This window comes from Perissodus microlepis, chromosome 12, assembly GCF_051167445.1.
Source record: "Perissodus microlepis isolate ML-2025 ecotype Zambia chromosome 12, ASM5116744v1, whole genome shotgun sequence".
NCBI classification, from domain to species: Eukaryota; Metazoa; Chordata; class Actinopteri; order Cichliformes; family Cichlidae; genus Perissodus; species Perissodus microlepis.
In genome coordinates, this window is record NC_140472.1 from 31,618,423 (window position 1) to 31,636,944 (window position 18,522).

At 38.7% G+C, this 18,522-nt stretch overlaps 1 protein-coding gene across 1 annotated transcript in view; it reads left to right on the forward strand.

Annotated features, from left to right (window-relative positions):
* The first annotated feature begins 2,563 nt into the window (after positions 1–2,563).
* prdm6 (PR domain containing 6) overlaps positions 2,564–18,522 on the forward strand; it is a 126,759-nt gene continuing 110,800 nt past the window's right edge. Inside the window, exons 1-3 of the mRNA XM_084946562.1 lie at positions 2,564–2,929; positions 4,455–5,185; positions 17,680–17,828. Coding sequence (XP_084802688.1) covers positions 4,468–5,185; positions 17,680–17,828 — 867 coding nt within the window. The 5' untranslated portion in view covers positions 2,564–2,929; positions 4,455–4,467. The remainder of the gene's footprint in view (positions 2,930–4,454; positions 5,186–17,679; positions 17,829–18,522) is intronic.

The following is an 18,522-nucleotide window of genomic DNA, read 5'->3' on the forward strand; positions in this document are numbered from 1 at the left end:
ATTGAACAAATTAATCTGTAAGTGTAAAACTAATATTAACTATTATAAGTTCAATCATGACATTTTTGGCCAGCAGTTAAACTCAAAATGTAAAATGCACCAAATATTTCTTGTTCACTAGTATAGTTGTATAGTTTTTGCCAGGAGCAGGAAGTCTAAAAAGTCACTGAAATGTAAACAATAATGCTCAGGTTGTTTTTTCCCAGCTTTATGGATTTCTTCGTTTTATTAAAACTCAGCACTAATAATTCATCGGTATTTTTCATTTGTGGATGAATGCAAAAAGAAAAGAAAAGCCTTAGATCTAAAAGGAAGTGTCATGCCAGTGATTTGACTCTTCAGCAGTGACTAACAGCTAATTCCTTAGAACAAGACACACAAATCACTGAAAAAGGAAGTAAAGATGTGGGATTGGGCTGCAGTGCTGCTGGCTTCCTTCACTGTTAAAAAAATATTCCTTTTTCATCAAATTGAACAACCAACCATACAAGGACATTTTTACTGATGTTGTGATTAAAATTGCCTTTTTGAGTGCACGTTAAAAAAAAAACAATCTCCTAACAATAAGAACCTACATCCTTGGAGGTGAAAAATTACATGTAAGACGACCCTAGATTTGAACTACCAACCCTGTGCTTTCCTGCTGGCTACTGTCGACCCTGAACCTGTGCTTCAGCCAATCAGACGGGCTGTTGCCGCTCCACATTCCTCCATGCTGAAAAAGTCGCTTTAAGCCGACAAGAGTTCATTTTCAGACGCTTATGTTTGTGTTTTTGTTCGTTATCAATCCACCAGAGGTCTCAAGGATGACAAATGGGTCCTGTCAGGGCGACGCCAGTCATAACAACACACACTCATACTCACACACACACACACACACATTTACATTTTCAGGCATTTAGCTGATTCTTAGCTGTTCTTATCCACAGCAGCTTACAATGACTGATGTACACACACATACTGTATGCTTTACGTGTGTGTAGATGTAGGTGTGTGTGTGTGCGTGCGTGTGCGTGTTTGTGAAGCAGACGGGTGGGAAAGCTTGGGGTCATGGATAACAAGTCAGACCCAAAACACAATGAGCTTGGATGTAATCTGTCTTATCTTCACTCGTACACACGTGCGCGCACACACACACACACACACACACATACATACACATACACACATACATACATTACACAGTCACACAGTGGATGAAAGCTGAGCGATTTGAACTGGCAGAATGACCACCTATAAGATCAGAAATAAAAATAAATATCAGAAAAACAAGATTTTAGATTGTTGAAAGTTTTTCGGTGGATGAATGACGAGAATGAAAAATAACTGACAAGAAGCTCAAAAACTATACGAATTTTAAAAAAAAAATCTTTCCTGAGAAGAGACCTCTTGTGGTTATGGATGTGATTGCTTGTCTACATAGAGAATCCAGGTTGTAGACATAGCCTCCATTGCTGCAGTGAAACCTCATTAGTAGCAGATTTGTTAAAAGCATAAATCTGCTGATGTCTACATACACAAAAATTCAGAAATTCGCTTTCACTACTGATGTTCATAATCTAGCTAGAACCCCATAGAGTTGAAACAGAAATTCTGAACTTCTTCCACAAAGAGTGATGTAGTTGCTGTAGAATGGCAGTTTGCCTCCCACCAGGTGACCTGTGTAATCATGTTGCGGTCCCCCAGAGGCTGAGCATGCAGCACCTTTCACCTCTGGGGTACTAGTTGGTCGCCGACACTACTTGCAAAAAAAGAATAAATCCAGTCACCAGAAAGTTATTTTTTCCTATTTGCAAAGATGTTGCTCAAAGATGTTTACTTTAGCATGACTTAGTCATTATCTGTACTGTTTTTGGAAAAAACTATAAATCTTTTGTGATTCTGTACATCAAGAACAATCTGCTGGGCACTGAGTAGGAAGTGGAATGATTCTGCTCTGTCAGCTTTGAGTGACATTAGTGAACAAACAGCATTTCTTTATTAGGGTTACTGGGTGTTATGACCTATAGGGGTAACAAAGTATATGTACCGAACTGATATTTGAAAAACTTTCAGTTACCTCTGGTTTGATGAACCAAACTGCACTGATTTAAAGAAAAACTGCTTAGTTGTACAAACTAAAATCTTTAGCACTGAAGGTGTGCTAAACTGATTTACTACAAATCACCAGCAACCTTTGATAGACACATGAGAGAGGTTTGCATGTAGCCAGTGCTGCTTTCACCATATTGGCATGTGTTCACAGTGTCAATAAAGATAATTTGAATGAAGTAAAAAGAGTCCAGTCTGAAGCAAAGCGCTGTAAAGAAGACATGAAAGAATAAAAGGGGGGAAAGGAGGGAGATAGTAAAAACTGAGTGTTTGGAGAAAAAGGAGGATGGAGAAAAGAGAAGTGAGAGAGAAAGGATACGTGTGAATTTGAGGGAGAAAGAGAGAGAGAGACTATGGAGAAAAGCGGAGAGAGAGGAGGAGAGAGGATAAGTGAATGGAAGTGGAGAGAGAGGGGGTGGGAGAGAGAGACTCGTGTAGAACACTCTCTGGTAGTTCTGGCTCCGGAGACGCGCTGGACGCAGCGGACTGTCCCGGCTCCTCTGGATGGTTCACCGCAGCCCGGAGGAGGGACAAACCTTCCACCGCTGCCCGGAAATCGGCGCCCAGGAGCCGCACACACTCTGATAACTGTAAGGCTTTGCTGCTTTGCCAACTTTCACGTTATAAAAAGAAAGGGAAAACATCAAAGGGAACTCCAAGCAAAACCTATCGGAGCCTCTCCGCGTCTCTGCCCGCCGAGCGCTGCCTCTGCTTGGACTCGATCAGCACGCGAGATCGCTGAGCTTCCAGGGACTTATCCGGATCATCTGCTCACTTATTCAGATGAAACTATTCATCACGAACTGGTTTACACTGTAAACTACTCGGAAGTGTGAACGTGAGTGCCTTAACGGCTTTTGTTGGCTTTTCTAACGCGGTTTTTTTGCGCTCGGTGTGCGTAAAATCCGCGCTAAAACAAACCATCCGAGACAGAGACAGCGGAGCAGAGGAAGGAGGCAGAAGTCAGTTTATATTTGGTGTTTTATTGGTGTTCGAAGTTTATGTTCCAAACTGAGTGCTTTTATTTGGTTGGTGAGACTTAATTCGTCACGAGTTTTAAAAAGAACGTAGAAGAAGAAAAAAACTGCAAATAGAGGCAAACAATTCAGTTATAAGATCATTTTATTTTAAGTCATACAGAAGATTCTTTTATTTGTACATCGTTTACGTCTCCTCATTTCAGTGGACGTAATTGTTTCCTCTTTTTAATATTCGCCCATATTCACCACTATAAAAACTCTTTCTACTTTTTAATAATGTCTACTTAAGATGTGTAGAATCGTACTTCATTCTTACCATTGGAATTTAGATCTGCAGATTTTCTTTTCTTTTTTTAAAAACAAATAACACACCAGAGTGGACATCCACCTTTGAAATTCCTCTGCGAAAGGCTTCAGGTTGAACCAGTGGAGTATTTAAGACTGAACAAACTCAGCAAGATCACCTAAAACATCTGAAGCATGACCCTCTCACTCTTTTTTAATTATAAACACGGATATAAATTTAAATTTGGAATTTTGTATCGGATTTTATCCTTTTTTAGCTTGTTTGAAGCCTAAAAACACATTAGGGTGACTGAAAGGAGAGCAGAAGCCAGACTGTGAAACATATTTATTTGAGATTTGGTTTGCAATCAAAGTTGTAGAAAAGTGAAACACCTGAGTTGTAAATTTATAGATAAAAAAACTCAGACTACATGTAATGTTGATAAATTGTCATTTTAAACTTAATACCTAAAACATTTCAATGCAATTTGCACCATTTTACATTTACAATTTTTACAAAACGCAAGAAAAAGGAAAAAAAAGTAAAGAAAAAAAACATTATCGATCAGCAGGCTGATGTTTAATGTGCTCACAAATTTAACACAAATGTAATTTGGGATGAATCCTCAGAAAAGAAATTGTTTGAAACAAAACGCTTTCTAGTAAAAAAAAAAAAAAAAGTGTGAATCAGGTGTGATCTGTTGTAGATTTTGAAATGAGCAATGAGACTGAATTCTGCAGAAAAAAAAAATCCAGCAAACACATCGGTCATCAGTTGAGTTCTGGAGTCGAGCTCTCTCTTAAGTCCCTGAAAACGGATTTATGTAAAAACGCAGTAACTTAAGGCACTGATTCTATCTTTTAAAAAGTCATAAATGTCTCACTAAAGTTGTTAAATATGTTTAAAAATTAATTAAACACACAATTAAAAAAATTGTCTGTAGTGAATCTGACACTTGTTGTATTTCTCGTGTTTGAAGTGAACAAATGGAGCCCCTGCATGTTCAGCGCTTCATGTTTTGACCTCTTGAATGTTTCTATATGTTTTTTGATCCTGATGATTGATGCCGCTCTCTCTCTGATGTTTCCTCCCAGCAGTCAGTGGACAGCCATGCTGAAGCCGGGCGACCCGAGCGGTTCGGCCTTCCTTAAGGTGGACCCGTCCTACCTGCAGCACTGGCAGCAGCTGTTCCCTCAGGCTCAGCTAAAAGCTCCTCTGGCTCCTCCGCCGCCCCCACCTGACCGTCTCTCCATCCCTATTGACACCATGCGCCCGTCCCGCCTGCATAGCCACCTCCTGGCTTCCACGCACTGCACTTCTTCTTCTTCCACGTCCTCCTCTTCAGCAGCTTCTTCTTCTTCAGCAGCAGCAGCAGCAGCAGCAGCGGCAGCCCTCACTCCGTCCACCTCCATCTCCATTTCCACCAACGCAGGGCTCTCCCAGCTCCCTGTGCCCCAGCAGATCGCACTTTTTGGACAGGCATTGGCCCCAGTGTGCGCTGGACCTGGAGGTCCTGGAGGAGGAGGAGGAGGACCAGGAGGAGGCGGAGGAGGAGACCTAGTGGTGGTGGTCCCTCCAGAGAACCCGCAGGGGCTCAACCCAGCAGCTGGGCTCCTCCATCAGGCCAAAGAGCAGAGCTGCGGAGGGGTGGGGGTTGGAGTGGTGTCGTCCAGCGTGAAGAGCAGCAGCAGCGGAGGCAGCGAGGAGGGCGGCAAAGGGACCGTGACGAGGTTCAAGCTGACGGCAGAGGAGCTGGACTACTATCTGTACGGACAGCAGAGGATGGAGATCATCCCGCTGAGCAACCACACGGGAGAGCTCAACAACCGTACGTACACACACACTGACACACACGCTTTATTTAGAGAAGCAATCCTGTAATCTTCAGTTCTAACAATCCTTCTGTGGCACTCGACCATGACCTTTGACCTTGTGGTGTACTCAGTGTTTAACTGTCAAGTACTTATAATCACACTGTAGTGTTTCTGTCGGGCTTAAAATCGTATGGTCAGCGTTTCAGGTGTTTCTTAATCCTATTATTACAACTAAAATAACATATTTTTAATAAAATGTTTAACCACTGAGTGTTGCTAATTATAATTTTTTATTTTAAAAATTGCTTATTTCTATAATTTCCCATGAATATTTATGTATTATTACTGCAAAAAATTTCTTTACTAGTTTTTGAAAAGTTATAACTAATCTTTTAAAAAAAAAATTTAATCTCAAAGATAAATTTACACATAACGTCTGCTCTTTTTGACCACAATAATTTTCTTTTGTGTTTTGCTGCGTTTCTTTCAAAATACACACATATGTGGCATGCTGCCAGCATCGGTTTCCACCTAAACAACCTCTTGAAATTACAATAATTTATACAGACGATTCCCAATAAAATGATGTATTTAAATCTCCTCCATCACTCAACATGTGATTCACTCCTTAAACTGCACATAATTTCAGATTTATTTGGTCATTAAAGTGCACTAAACTTGTAACTTAAGTTTACGAGCAAATCTAACATGATTTAACTAATGTAAGATTTAATTTCATTCACTGCAGTTTTAAAGCGTGTCATGCAGCACTTGTGTGAGACGTTACAGTTGGTTTGACAGCTGCTGTGCTGGACAGTAGGAGCTGGAAGGAGAGGATAGTGGTTGGCGTGGAGGGTCAGAGGTCAAAGGTCAGCAGCCTGGCCTGGGATCACGCTCTCAGACAGCAGCAGTCCTGCAGCTCACAGTTAATATTAACCAGAGTCCATTTGGATCTTATGTTAAAAAACAAACGCCTCTTTTCTCTGCACCTGTCGGCCTTCACGCACCATTTAAGGGTGTTTATTAGAGTGCGCTGTCATTTCATTCCGGTCAAAGCTGCGGATTATTTCCCGAAAAGTAATAAAATTTTATATTAAAAAATAGAAACATTTAGAGATTTTTTTTTCTTAGTTTTATTTTGTTTTAATGGTTTTTCACTTTTACTTTTTTGTGTTCTTCGAAAAAAAGACAATCTTCATCCGCCTTAAAAACGGATATTTTTCACTCTAAAGCCGACTAAACTCCAGCTTCGATATCGGCTGTGAATCCTCGCACACGTTTACACAGATATCGACGAGGCGCTGTCATGCGTAAAAGACGCACGAACACGCCGGTTAAAATCTCGCCAGTCTGGCCTAGAGGTGCGTTTCTTCAGTCCTGTCGGGACGTCCCGTTAAAAGAAACACACACACGCATACTTCCCGTTGGAGGCTCAGCGCTGAAAACAGCCGCTGTGCACGTGGAGATTGATTTAAAGTTTCGGAAAGTTTGACATTTACCCCAGGAAATCACTTAAATACCCAGAAAAATGCTTCTAATTTCATATATATCAGTGATTCAGTTTTCTGTTGTGATGTGCATTACCCTCTGAATATAATCAAACTTTCACCGAGTGAGTTAAATCCTGAACTGAACAGATTTGTTCAAGCGTAATTTAAGTTTTTGAAATCGCATTGTTTGCCATTAGTTTAACATTACAGTCAGAATTTATTTATTATTGTAATTTAATCATTTATTTGCCCGATTCTTATTATTTTGTTATCGCGCAGTTTTATTTTAATGTCCTCACAACATTTCTAACATTATGGAGGAATTTTTCGCTCACTGATTTAAAAAAGGTCCGTTTTTGATTACTTTAATCTCCGACTTCCAGAACATTCCCACACAAAAAAGGTGATTTTAAAGTGGCTGCACCGTGATCCATCTTAATTTCAGTCGGATCTCATTGGATTTTTTAAAGTGTTCAGAATTTGCAGAAAAATAACGAGGACTTCGTTTTATTTCTGTTTTGCTTTAAACGTTAAACTTCGTGCTCTCTGCTGCTGCAGCCTCACCGCTCTGTCTCGTTCTGCTGTAATAATCCTGTAATCTGGCGCTTTGGCGTCTGTGCCGTAACCTCGGGATTCATCTCCGCCGCTTCTGCTTTCAGGCGTTATGGCAGCGATCCTAAACAGCACGCAGATTGTGTGTGTGTGTGTGTGTGTGTGAGTGTGAGCGCGTATATTCCGCGGTGATAAAACGGACCATCAGCAGTAATCTGAGTCGATACGCGCCGGCAGGGCCGATGAGGGATGGAGGGACAAGCAGGAATTAATTGCCGTATACAGTTTTGTGTTTGTGGAGGGGAGAGATAGGGAGAGAGTGAGAGAGGAGGAGGGGGGATCGATCCACCGACCTACCGGCCCGCTATTTATCATCCCAACACGGTCGTATTGAGGTCTCCTGGGTGTGTGCGCGCGCGCGTGTGTGTGCTTTAGTGGGTGGAGTGGGGGTGTAGATAAAGCAGTCACATACGCACTCCTTCATGTGTCACTGTCACAGCTCGATTATTAATTACAGTAATAATAATAATAATAATAATAATAATAATAATAATAATGATGATGATAATGATGATGATAGTTAATTATTATCCATTTACGTTTTTACTTATTTAATGTGGGTGGGGTGGGGGTGGGGGGGTATTTTTTTATTATTTTGTATTTTTATTTAAGTTCAATAACTGCAAGTCGTTTTTCCTTCTTTGCTATGCTAACAGGTTTTGTCTGAATATTTATGGCACTGATTTTCACGCTTGGATTTTAGGGCTCTTACGTCTTTAGATAAATATTTTCAAAAATGTAGAATGTTTTTTTCTCTCTGCACTAATAGAAGAATAAATGTAAAAAGCATCCACCAACAGAATGCAGGACTGACTGAAGGTCTAGCTCGCCATATGTTGATACAGTTTAAAATAAATTAAGTTATTATTAAAATGATTGACTGCAATGATTTGTTGAGTGACATAAATTATTATGTCACTATTTTGTTTTTTGAGAGAGGAAAACTGCAAGGGTCACTTGTTTTTGTTGTTTTTTCCACTATTTTCTAATTGATTGATTAGTCAAAAGATGTTTTTTTTTTCTCCAAACATTGAATGATTATTAAATTAAATAATTATTAAAACAGTTTAAAGCTTTCACAGATCAATCTTTGGTGTAACTCAAAGTCCAGCAACACTGGATCCCACATTTGCCATTATGCCATGGAATAACCTCTCATTAGCCCATCACAGTCTGCTTTTGTTACATGAGCTTTCTGTTAGAAGCTGCAGGATAAACATGAGGATGCCTTTGTGACATCATTCGAGGTAGTTTTTAAGACTTTATAAAAATATTTTCCAAAGAGATTGTTTTTGTTTTTTTCAACAGACTGAGTAAAACTACTCGTGGTGAGAAAACCGAGTTCTTTAAATGCTCCAAAATTTGTGAGTTTGTTAGATGACAAGTCAAAATGTTCTCAAACATTTGGATTGTGACTCATTTGTATTTAAAAATCATAATGTTAGTATTCACAGATTCTTGGCTACTTCTAGATTAAAAAATGATCAATAAATGACAAATTCTTCCATCTGTTACTGCTATTACAAGCTAAAAATACAGATAAATCAAGCAGACTTACCTAACATGCTGGCGGATTAGCATACAATTAGTTCCTTTGGTTTATTGCCTAAATATATACATTTTTAGTTATTAATTTAATAATTTGAAAATCAAATTAAATTCCAGCCATATTTCCCCCAGTCCTTTAGATGTTTAAGTCATCTATGTTCACATCAGTTTTATGTGACTGAGCAGAAGTGGAAAAACAAACCGAAAGAAAACATAAAGAGGCTGGAATTTTATGTTCAATAAATACATACATAAATTTTAAAGCTTTATGTCGATTTCCCAACAGCAAAACGTATGGCTGGAAGTTATCAGCCAGCTGGGATGCATTCTGCTTTGATAGGAAACACAGATCAGTTCTTCCGAGTTACATCTGGAGTTAATACCAGCTGACAGTTTTACAGTAATTTAATAACGGCTGAACACACACACAGACCTCTGACTGCTTGTATGTTGGTTTTCAGCCTCCGTCAGTTTGTGTGGAGTCACTCAAAACAACTTTAGCACACAAACTATACTGTGTGACAGATATTAAATGCAAATCACACTTTAACCTCTCTCTAACCGACAAGCTTGCAGGTCAAGTTGTTGTTTACTGTCTTTAAGTGCTAATGAGAGGCTTGAAATGAAATTGAAACCTTCTGTAAAGACGAGGAGCAAGCAGTACGTCACGTATGCTCTGTGCAAATCCAATTCTTGAAAAATCACATGCATAGAGTTCTGACTGATGCTGCGATCGCATTTTAAAGGCAGCATGCTGTGACTGCTGCCTGGATTATGTCTCATCTGGTTACATTGATGCAGGGAGAAGGATTCAGAATCATGCATGTTAGTAAAAGATTGTGGTTTTCATTAAATATTTAAAATCTAAACATGTCATGGTTTGTTGACATATTTAATATTAAACCATGACAGTATTTCCTGTGTTTGATATGTGTTTCTCCTACAAAAAACAAAAAGCCATCATATTACAGAGCTCCAGATACAATTATTCTCTGTGTAAGAGCTGATGTTGCTCAGAAAGACCTCATAGAGCTGATTTTCCTGATTATGATCAATTGTGGAAATAAAGAGGGTTGAAAGATTTAAACCTGACCTGTCTTAGAAAATCATTTAAAGACCTTGATATTCTGCCATCGATGTAATTCAAGTGAAGAAAAATAAATAATTGCATTTATGAAATTCATAGTTACAGTACGGCAGTCAAGCCTGTTATGTTTAACATGTATATACATAAAGTGTAGACCTCCCAGACTGGACACAGGACGACACCTCTGTCTTTCAAATGGTTTTGAGAAAAGAAAAATAAAAGAATCACAGAATGTGAATAGAAGTGTGAATAGTTTTTATGTATATATTTTATGATTGTACAAGCATTTCTATTTTTATTTTAAAAGGAGAACCAAAAACAGGAAAAGGTTTTTCTACCTAATTGTGTTTTTAAGATGTCCACAATGATTTCTGACCACTACGAGGTGGAAGAACAAACTCAAGAATACTGAATATGTTACAGAAATATATATTTATTCACTTATAAACCTCATTCTTTGGTCAAATGCTGACTTTGGAGTCTGAATTTGTCCCTAACACAGCAACAACTATTAGTTTTTAAGTGGACTCTGCCTCTACCAAAGGACTTGTCTTTTACTTTAATAAAGTTATAATGCACATTAAAAACAAAATGAACTGTTGACTCACTCTCTGTTTTCTTAATCTGCTAAGACAGACGGCTGTACAGTCAATACAGGTCGGTGAGTGAAATAGCATTAGCTCGTAAATCAGCACACCTGTTTACCCAAAATATCACTTCCGGCTTAAAAAACAAGATGGTGGTGGAGACAACGTTAGCGTAGAGGTTTCATATATAGAGTTTGGAAAGTAATAGGTGATGTCACAGTGAATGCATCGACCTCTTATATACCATCTAGACCAGGGGTCAGCAACCTTTCACATCCAAAGAGCCATTTGGAGCCGGTTTCCACGCAAACGAAAACACTGGAGCCGCAAATACATTTTGACATCTAAAATGAAGATAACACTGTATATATTGTTTTTTACCTTTATGCTTTGTGTGAACAACTAAAGTGTGTTGCTTATGAAATCCATGAAGTGCTACAGAGAAAATTACATTTTATTTATGTAATTAACACATTTTGAACTCTTAAAGAAATATAACAAAAGGAAAGCTGAACTAAAATGATCCATGTGGCAAACAAAAACTGTTGTGAGCCGCCACCCTTATATCGCCTTTGGGCTTTTGGAGCCTTGACCTGACTTTTAAAAAGTAATTGGAAAAAAAGCTCTATGCTGCTAAAAAATGAAAAATAGATATTTGCAAAATTCTGCCTAAATATGTATTTTACCTGGTTAATGTGTGTGGCGGGGCGTGGCCTGCAGCGCTGCTGCAGGGGAGGCGGACGCACCTGAGCGGCACCCGCAATCACGCCTCGCCGCCTTAACGTCTGTGTGTGAGCTGAAGAGCTACAGCCGGCTGTATGCGTACAGCAACCGTGTGTGAAAAGTGGTCAATAAAGAGATGCTGAAAAGCGTGTTCATGCAAACATCGTCGGGTCTGCCGTGGTATGTTTACAATGGGACTTCTGCTCCTGAACCTCTGCGCACAGCGTCTGCAAATCGGGGCTGTACGAAGTCACTTTCATCTTTACGCAGGACTGTAAGATGTCATCTGTGAGGCGTGAGCGGTGTTTGTTTTTAACATAGTTCACGGTGGAGAACAGCTGCTGACATAATGTGGATCCGAAGATCCATAATTGGCCTACCTGGGGTTGAAAGTCTCAATAAATGCACGGCGTTTCGGCGGGTACACCGGCTTCCGCGAGTGTGATACTTATTTTGAGCGATGAAAAAATAAAAGAATATAATTGTATTTTTATATTTCAATATCACAATAATCTTACAATTTAGAACTACAAGTTAAAAAAGAACTAACATAAATAAAATACACTTCAGCTAAATACTTCTAATTTATTTTCCCAAACCACACGGAGCCGCACTATAAGGACTAAAGAGCCGCAGGTTGCTGACCCCTGATCTAGACAATTAAGACAAACTAGACACTCAATGCAATGTATGCCTTTGTTTTAAGAAGGTATTTCTGGCTTTATATTAAACATGCTGCAGGATATATGTGTGCAGTTCACTTTGATGTAATAGATTAAAGCTGCACCATCTAATTTATGACCACTAGGAGGCAGAAGACTCACCACAAACTCCACATGACAGTTGATATAGCTAAAAAAAAAGTGTTTTACACGTGTAACAGCAGACATGAGTAAACTACAGAATGTCTTTTTGTGTCCACTTAATATCTATAGTCTCAAAGCAAAATCCTGAGAGAAATATCTGCTTCTATAACCACTTCCTTCTAACCTAAAGAGGATAACTGAGAGCTAAAAAGTGTAGCAGTATAGTTCTGGTCGTAGAAGAAGTAAGTATAAGCCTCACTGTGTGGTCCCATCTCCTCTGGACTCACAGCTGTGCTATTAACATCCACAGCTGTGATCAAATGTGATGATTTTGCCAAAGAGAAGTCATCGAAACTCAGATTTCTTGCTCTTTGATGCTTGTAATGGCAGAAAGTCAGGAAATAACACAAAGTGTATATTACTCTTACAGTTATTGCTGAAGATCAGAGTGACATAAGAAAAACTGTGGAGACTGAAAGAGGCACCTTAAAGTTTCAAAACATGAAAATACTTGTTACTAAGATGTAAATGGAGCAGATTAATAACTCGGTGTGGAGTTTAAAGAGATAATAAAGAGATATCAAAGTCAAACACACTTATTAAAAAATCTTTTTTTTATGAGAACAAAACACTTCATAAAGCAGCAGAATAAGAAGTGCCTGTAGCCATTTTCACTGGAAGGAGCTCGGGGATCAGAGGCAGAGCGGAGCTGTCTAAACACTGGCGATGGATGCAACAGAATACTGAGGTTGAATGATGGGTAGCAAGGAGAGCATGCCATAACAAGTTCACAGCCAGTTCATCAGTCTGGAAGAGAGGAAGAGAGGAGTGAAGGATAGAGAAGAAACAGAAGATATGTTCACCAATGACACTTTTACAGATTTAAGTCTGCTCCTGTATGCAGTGAATTAGCAGCAGTATGAGACGTAGTCTCAGTAGTGATAACAACAGAGTCAAACTAAAGGGGGACCTGTGTTCTTGGACTCTATTTAAAATAAACAATCTTTATCTCATTCTGGACCTTGGCGCATTTGGTGATATTATCACCAATCATCTGTCAAGACAAACAATTTTAGCTCCTCCCCCTTTCAGCTAACTTTCTTCTGATTGGGTCACGTTCATAAAAACAAGGTCTTACGGTCAAGGAGCTTTAGTGTCTCAGATGACATATTGGGGATATCTTCATGTCATCATACAGAATTGAGCCTTTAGAGCAGTCTGAAGTCTGAGCTTTTGGCTTACAAGGATATTCACACATATTCTGACCGCATTATATCTTTGTCACATTTAATATGAGCATGTGTCTTTGTGTGTGTTGCATACAGTCATGTGAAAAAGACATGCAGTCGTGAAAACAAACATACATAGCTTGCAGAACCACATTTACTGGCAATAACTTGTAGTACTATTTTCCCATGTGACTTTATCAGTATTCACATCATTGTGGAGCAATGGTCCAACTTTTTACAGTGTTGCTTTCATTCATTGTGGGCATTTGTTTATGACAGTCCCTTCACATCCTTTCATTCAGCCAGTCTGCTGTAGACTTGCTGCTGTGCTTAGGATGAAGCACAGCAATCCTAATTTCCTACTTTCTTTAGCTTTCAGACAGATGGCCTCTTATTTGACTTTGGAGTACTTTATTACTCAATGACTGCAGCATCAAACGATCCAAAATCCTCACCCCTCCACCATCTTGCTTGACAGTCTGTATTCAGTGTTAGCGCTGTTATGCTTTCTTTAATTTTCTTTAAGTGTGGAACTGTGCATCTCCACGATGGTCTTGGCTGTCCAAAAAGGACTGGTTCTAGTGTATTGACGCACAGCATATCCTGTAATATTTAGCATGAAAAAATTAAAATCTTAGTTTTATTACTTTTTATGTATAATTAGATTTGACTAGTATACATTACAACAGGATTGGGATTTTTTTTGTGTGTTTATGAATCGATTATAAAGTTACTTACACGTAAAAGTACGTGTTAATAATAAGTAATAGGAAAAAAGTATACATAAGACACAATTATAACCCATTAAAGTAGTTCCAGTAGTGTTATTAGTTTCCCTGCTATCTCGGTATAAAGCTGAATTGTTTCTGTAACGAAGGTTTGCAGTTCATAGATTCATAAACCACAGTCTCTTCTCTTTCAGCGTGTGTGCACACATGTCAGGAGTCCATCAGCTCCTCTGAGGGGTTAACTGATAACCTGGCTCATAGTTTGTTTGATCTCTGTTTGATGGAGATGTTTGGGATTGTATGTTTCAGTTAACATGTAAATATGGTTTACATTTGTTATTTCAGTGTCGAAGCAGAAGGTCCAGTGATTTGATGTGCTTTGATAGACTCGTTGGTAAAATGTGGCTCATTTGTGTGCTTCAGATAGAAACATCCAATGTAGCGTAAGCATATTAATTTCTTGGCATTATAGTAGTTTTATTATATGTATTAGTTTAGTTTAGTTTTTTTTTTTTTTTTTTAATTCTTAAAGATATCGACAGCCCTGCAGGACTGACAGCTTGCAAAGATGACCTATTCAGGCCTATTCAGCCAAAGCATTGTTGTTTATTGTTGTGGTTTCTCTTATGATGTTTTTATTCCAGAAACCACACACACACACACACACACACACACACACACACACACACACACACACACACACACACACACACACACACACACATGAAATATAAACCTGGGTAACTTCAACTTAAATACAACAAACCTCTAAAGGATCCTCTCACGTGCTTAAACTGGAACACCACAAACTTGAGAACCAGTGATATTTATCATCAGATTTATATGATCACAAGCTTGAATCAGGAGATTGCCTCAAACTCTTTGTGTTTCTAGCAGTCAGATGGATGTAGCACTGACAATGGTGGCCAGATGTGCAACTTACAGGCCTGGTTCGGTTTCAGCACCCAGGTTTGGGCCAGTGCACCCCAGTAGATTTATGTCTGCTTCTGTCTCCGGGACTTTTTGCGTGTTTAAAGCAAGGAACAAACTCTGGGTCTGAAAAATGAAGCCAATGAGGAAGTGGCAATAGCTGAAGTTCCTAGATTGGCCACTGGAGGCTCGCTCTAAAAGCAAGTTGATCTCCACAGACTCACATAATAAATCTTTTAAGTTTTACAGCAGAAATCAACATATTTACATTTAAATATTTTGGTCACTTGGACCGAAAAATAATATAGTTGATGTACAGCGAGTAAATTTATAGTATTTTATTAGCCTATTGTTTAGATAGTTTACCCTCCGGGCATCTCCTAAGTGAGGTGTTTCAGGCATCTCCTAGCAGGACCTTAGGAGCAGACCCTTATATCTATTGCTTGTAAGGGTAACACACTTCTGTATCCCCGTGGAAGAGCTGAAGGAGGTTGGTGGGGATCTAGGCGTCTCTGCTTAGGCTGTTGCCCTGTGGCTTGATAAGTAGTAGAAGATGAAATGGATGGATGGATGGATGGGTTTGTGTGTCTCCCATGCACTCTCAGGCAACAGCTTGCACAACTGTTAACTCAACTCTCCATCCTGTCTTCTATTAACACTATGAAGGGAGCTGAAATTTAAAGTAAATTAAACCAGAGAGTGACATCACAGCTCTGTATGTATTTTCTATTCTCCTAAATTAAGTAACAGTGCTCACATTTGTGTTTCCTTTTGGTGCTTTTTTGTCTTTGGGTCTTCAAGATCATGTTTGTGTTTGTGTTTTTCTTCTTTTTGTTCCAGGTGAAGACCAAAGCCCTCCAATCCTGGGCCTCTGGGATCTCTTTGTACCCTAAAAAAAATCAAGATGCTTTTCTTTTCTTCTGTTATTCCATATGTCTTCTTAGCGTTCAGTATTTCTTTGGGTAAAAGTTTAAACATCCACATGCCCCCTGCCTCCTCACATGCTGATGAAGACATACTCTATGTCCAAACATTAGCTGCTGCACCTTATTAAAATCCTCTCATTTTTCCATGCGATCTAGATTTAATCTTTCTTCTCCCTGCTTCAGTTATTCTGTTTGTCAAGGCTCCGCTTTGAGCTTTTGTTGGCTCATGTGTCGGGACTCCTACACACACATATGTATTTACTTAGTTATTTCTTTTGTTTTCTTTGGTTTGTTTGTTTACCCACATGAATGAAGCAGTCATGAGAGGAAATAGCGTAAGTGGCTGCTCTGTGGTGTTTCTCGTTGTTGCAGACTTTACTTTTACCCCTGAGCTGAAATAAAAGTGACGTTTTTATTTTATCTTGGTTTAATAAGTCAAGGATCCTGAAGAATTTTTCCCATTTACTCGACCGTGACCCAGAGTTACATTTTTTGCTTTATAAATGACCATAATATGGTTTAATTAACTTCAATCCATCATGGTGTAAAAGCAGCCGTCAGTCGATCAAATGACGGATATTTAATTTTGGGAAAGACAGAAGAAAAACAACATTAACATCCTGTTCCTCTCAGCCGCTCTGTTCTGTGGGAGTTTTCTGTGCAGATAATAATCTCTCATTATGTTGCTACAGTCAATTAACATCCATTACTGTCAGACTCCATCTCTGAGTAAATGTTAACACTCGCTAACTCCCAGCAATACGCTCTTTGCCACATTTAACCTGGAAAAACACAGAGGAGAGGACTTTTTTCCCTCATTTGGACTTCATCATTAGCTCCTGCTTTTTATTCCTCTTTTGCTTTTTCTTCAGTTTCAGTTTTTCATTCAGTCTGAAGGATTAACCACTGCTTAGAAAGATTTAATCATTCATACCTCAATTTTGACTCTAAAACTGTTTATTTACTGTTACATAAAGATTCCAGATTAGATTTGCAATGACTGCTTTGTGGATTTTCTTCCAGTCGTATAGTTACAAGTAAAAATACAAAAAGATATGTCAGTTTTTCATCCACTTACATCATAATGAACTGCAATTTGGAGGTTTGGGACTTAATGTGTGTGCTAAGGGGATTTTTTAAATAGCTGGTAATTAATAAAAAGTATATATCAGTACAAAATCTGTATAACTGTGCCAGCATTCAGTCACATTTCCAGTTAAAACTTTTTAATTGGCGTTTTGAAAATGGAATTTGCAGGTTTTTAATGGAATTCTACATAAACAATCCAAACGGATAAAATGCATTCATACAGTTATTAAATCAGAAGGTTCAAATAGAAATCGGATTTTGAAATTTTGTTATGCTATCAAAACAAAAACTCCAATAAATTTTGAAAGGAAATTCCAGGGAACTTCCTAGATTTTCAAAATAAATTATCTCTTTTCAACAATAAATAATAAACACTAGAAAACTGCAAAACATTAAAATATTAATTTAAAGGAGTGAGTGAGCACAAGTGAGTTTAACTTCAGTGAGAAATGATTTTGACATTTTGTGCCAAAAGCAACACATTTTTCATGCTCTTGTATTAATTAAAAGTATGGGAACACAAGTTGTCATAAGGTTACAACAGTTCATAAGTGTGTTGATCTCCAAATGAAGACAGAGTACACATGTGTAAACACTTGAAAGCCCGCAGCCAGGACCCAAACAACACTTTTTGCCCTTTTAAAAATGAGTTTCATCATATTTAAAACAAATGTCTTCAGTTATGGTATGTTATGTTGTTTTGTTTTCAGTTTTCCATCTGCTGGTGTTAAAAAGTCTCTCTTTCCTTGCCAGGTTGTGACATGTGTGCAGACAACAGGAACGGTGAGTGTCCGATGCACGGCCCTCTTCACTCTCTGCGCCGGCTCGTCGGCACCAGCAGCACGGCAGCACCTGTCACCCTACCAGACATCCCTGATTGGCTGAGAGACCTGCCCAGAGAGGTGACCCCCACTTCCTATATACAGCCTCTAACTAAAAACAGTTTGGTTCAGAGCAAGTAAAATCCCCCTTTCTTCTCTGACATTTGAGTGGTTCATTATTTATTGAAAAATACTTAAATTCAATGTAGTGCCTGCAAAATTATATTTAATAGTAATCATATAAATGTACCTCATTGTGCACCCACTTGGTAGCAACATTTAATATCTTTATCTACTAATTTGACACCACCAAAAAGCTTAATAATCATAACATCTACATAGTAAGCCCATCAATCCCCTGTTGGTTATCTTTCCATTGCCCTCTACCTTCATCATGACTACCTCTGCTTTGTATCTGGGTGAAGTCCATTCATCTCTACTTCCAGGTATCCAACTGGTCCAAGCCCGAGGAATGCTTATTTTTTATTGGCCACACACAATGTCAATCACAGTAACTGGGCTCAAACAGGTGTGGGTCATTTTGGTTGATGAATTGAGGTGTCAGTGGTGGAAAGTATAGCTTAGTAAAAAAAAAAACACACAATAGATAAATAAATAAAACTATACAAATACTGTGAAACTAGTACTTCCACTGGGTGATACATGTCTGATAAGTAGGCTGCTGTAAGACCATGATATAATAAATCACAGCTACAGTTTGTAAGTAAATTCTTCTACAGAACAAACTACACACGTCTCACCTTTAGCTGACTGC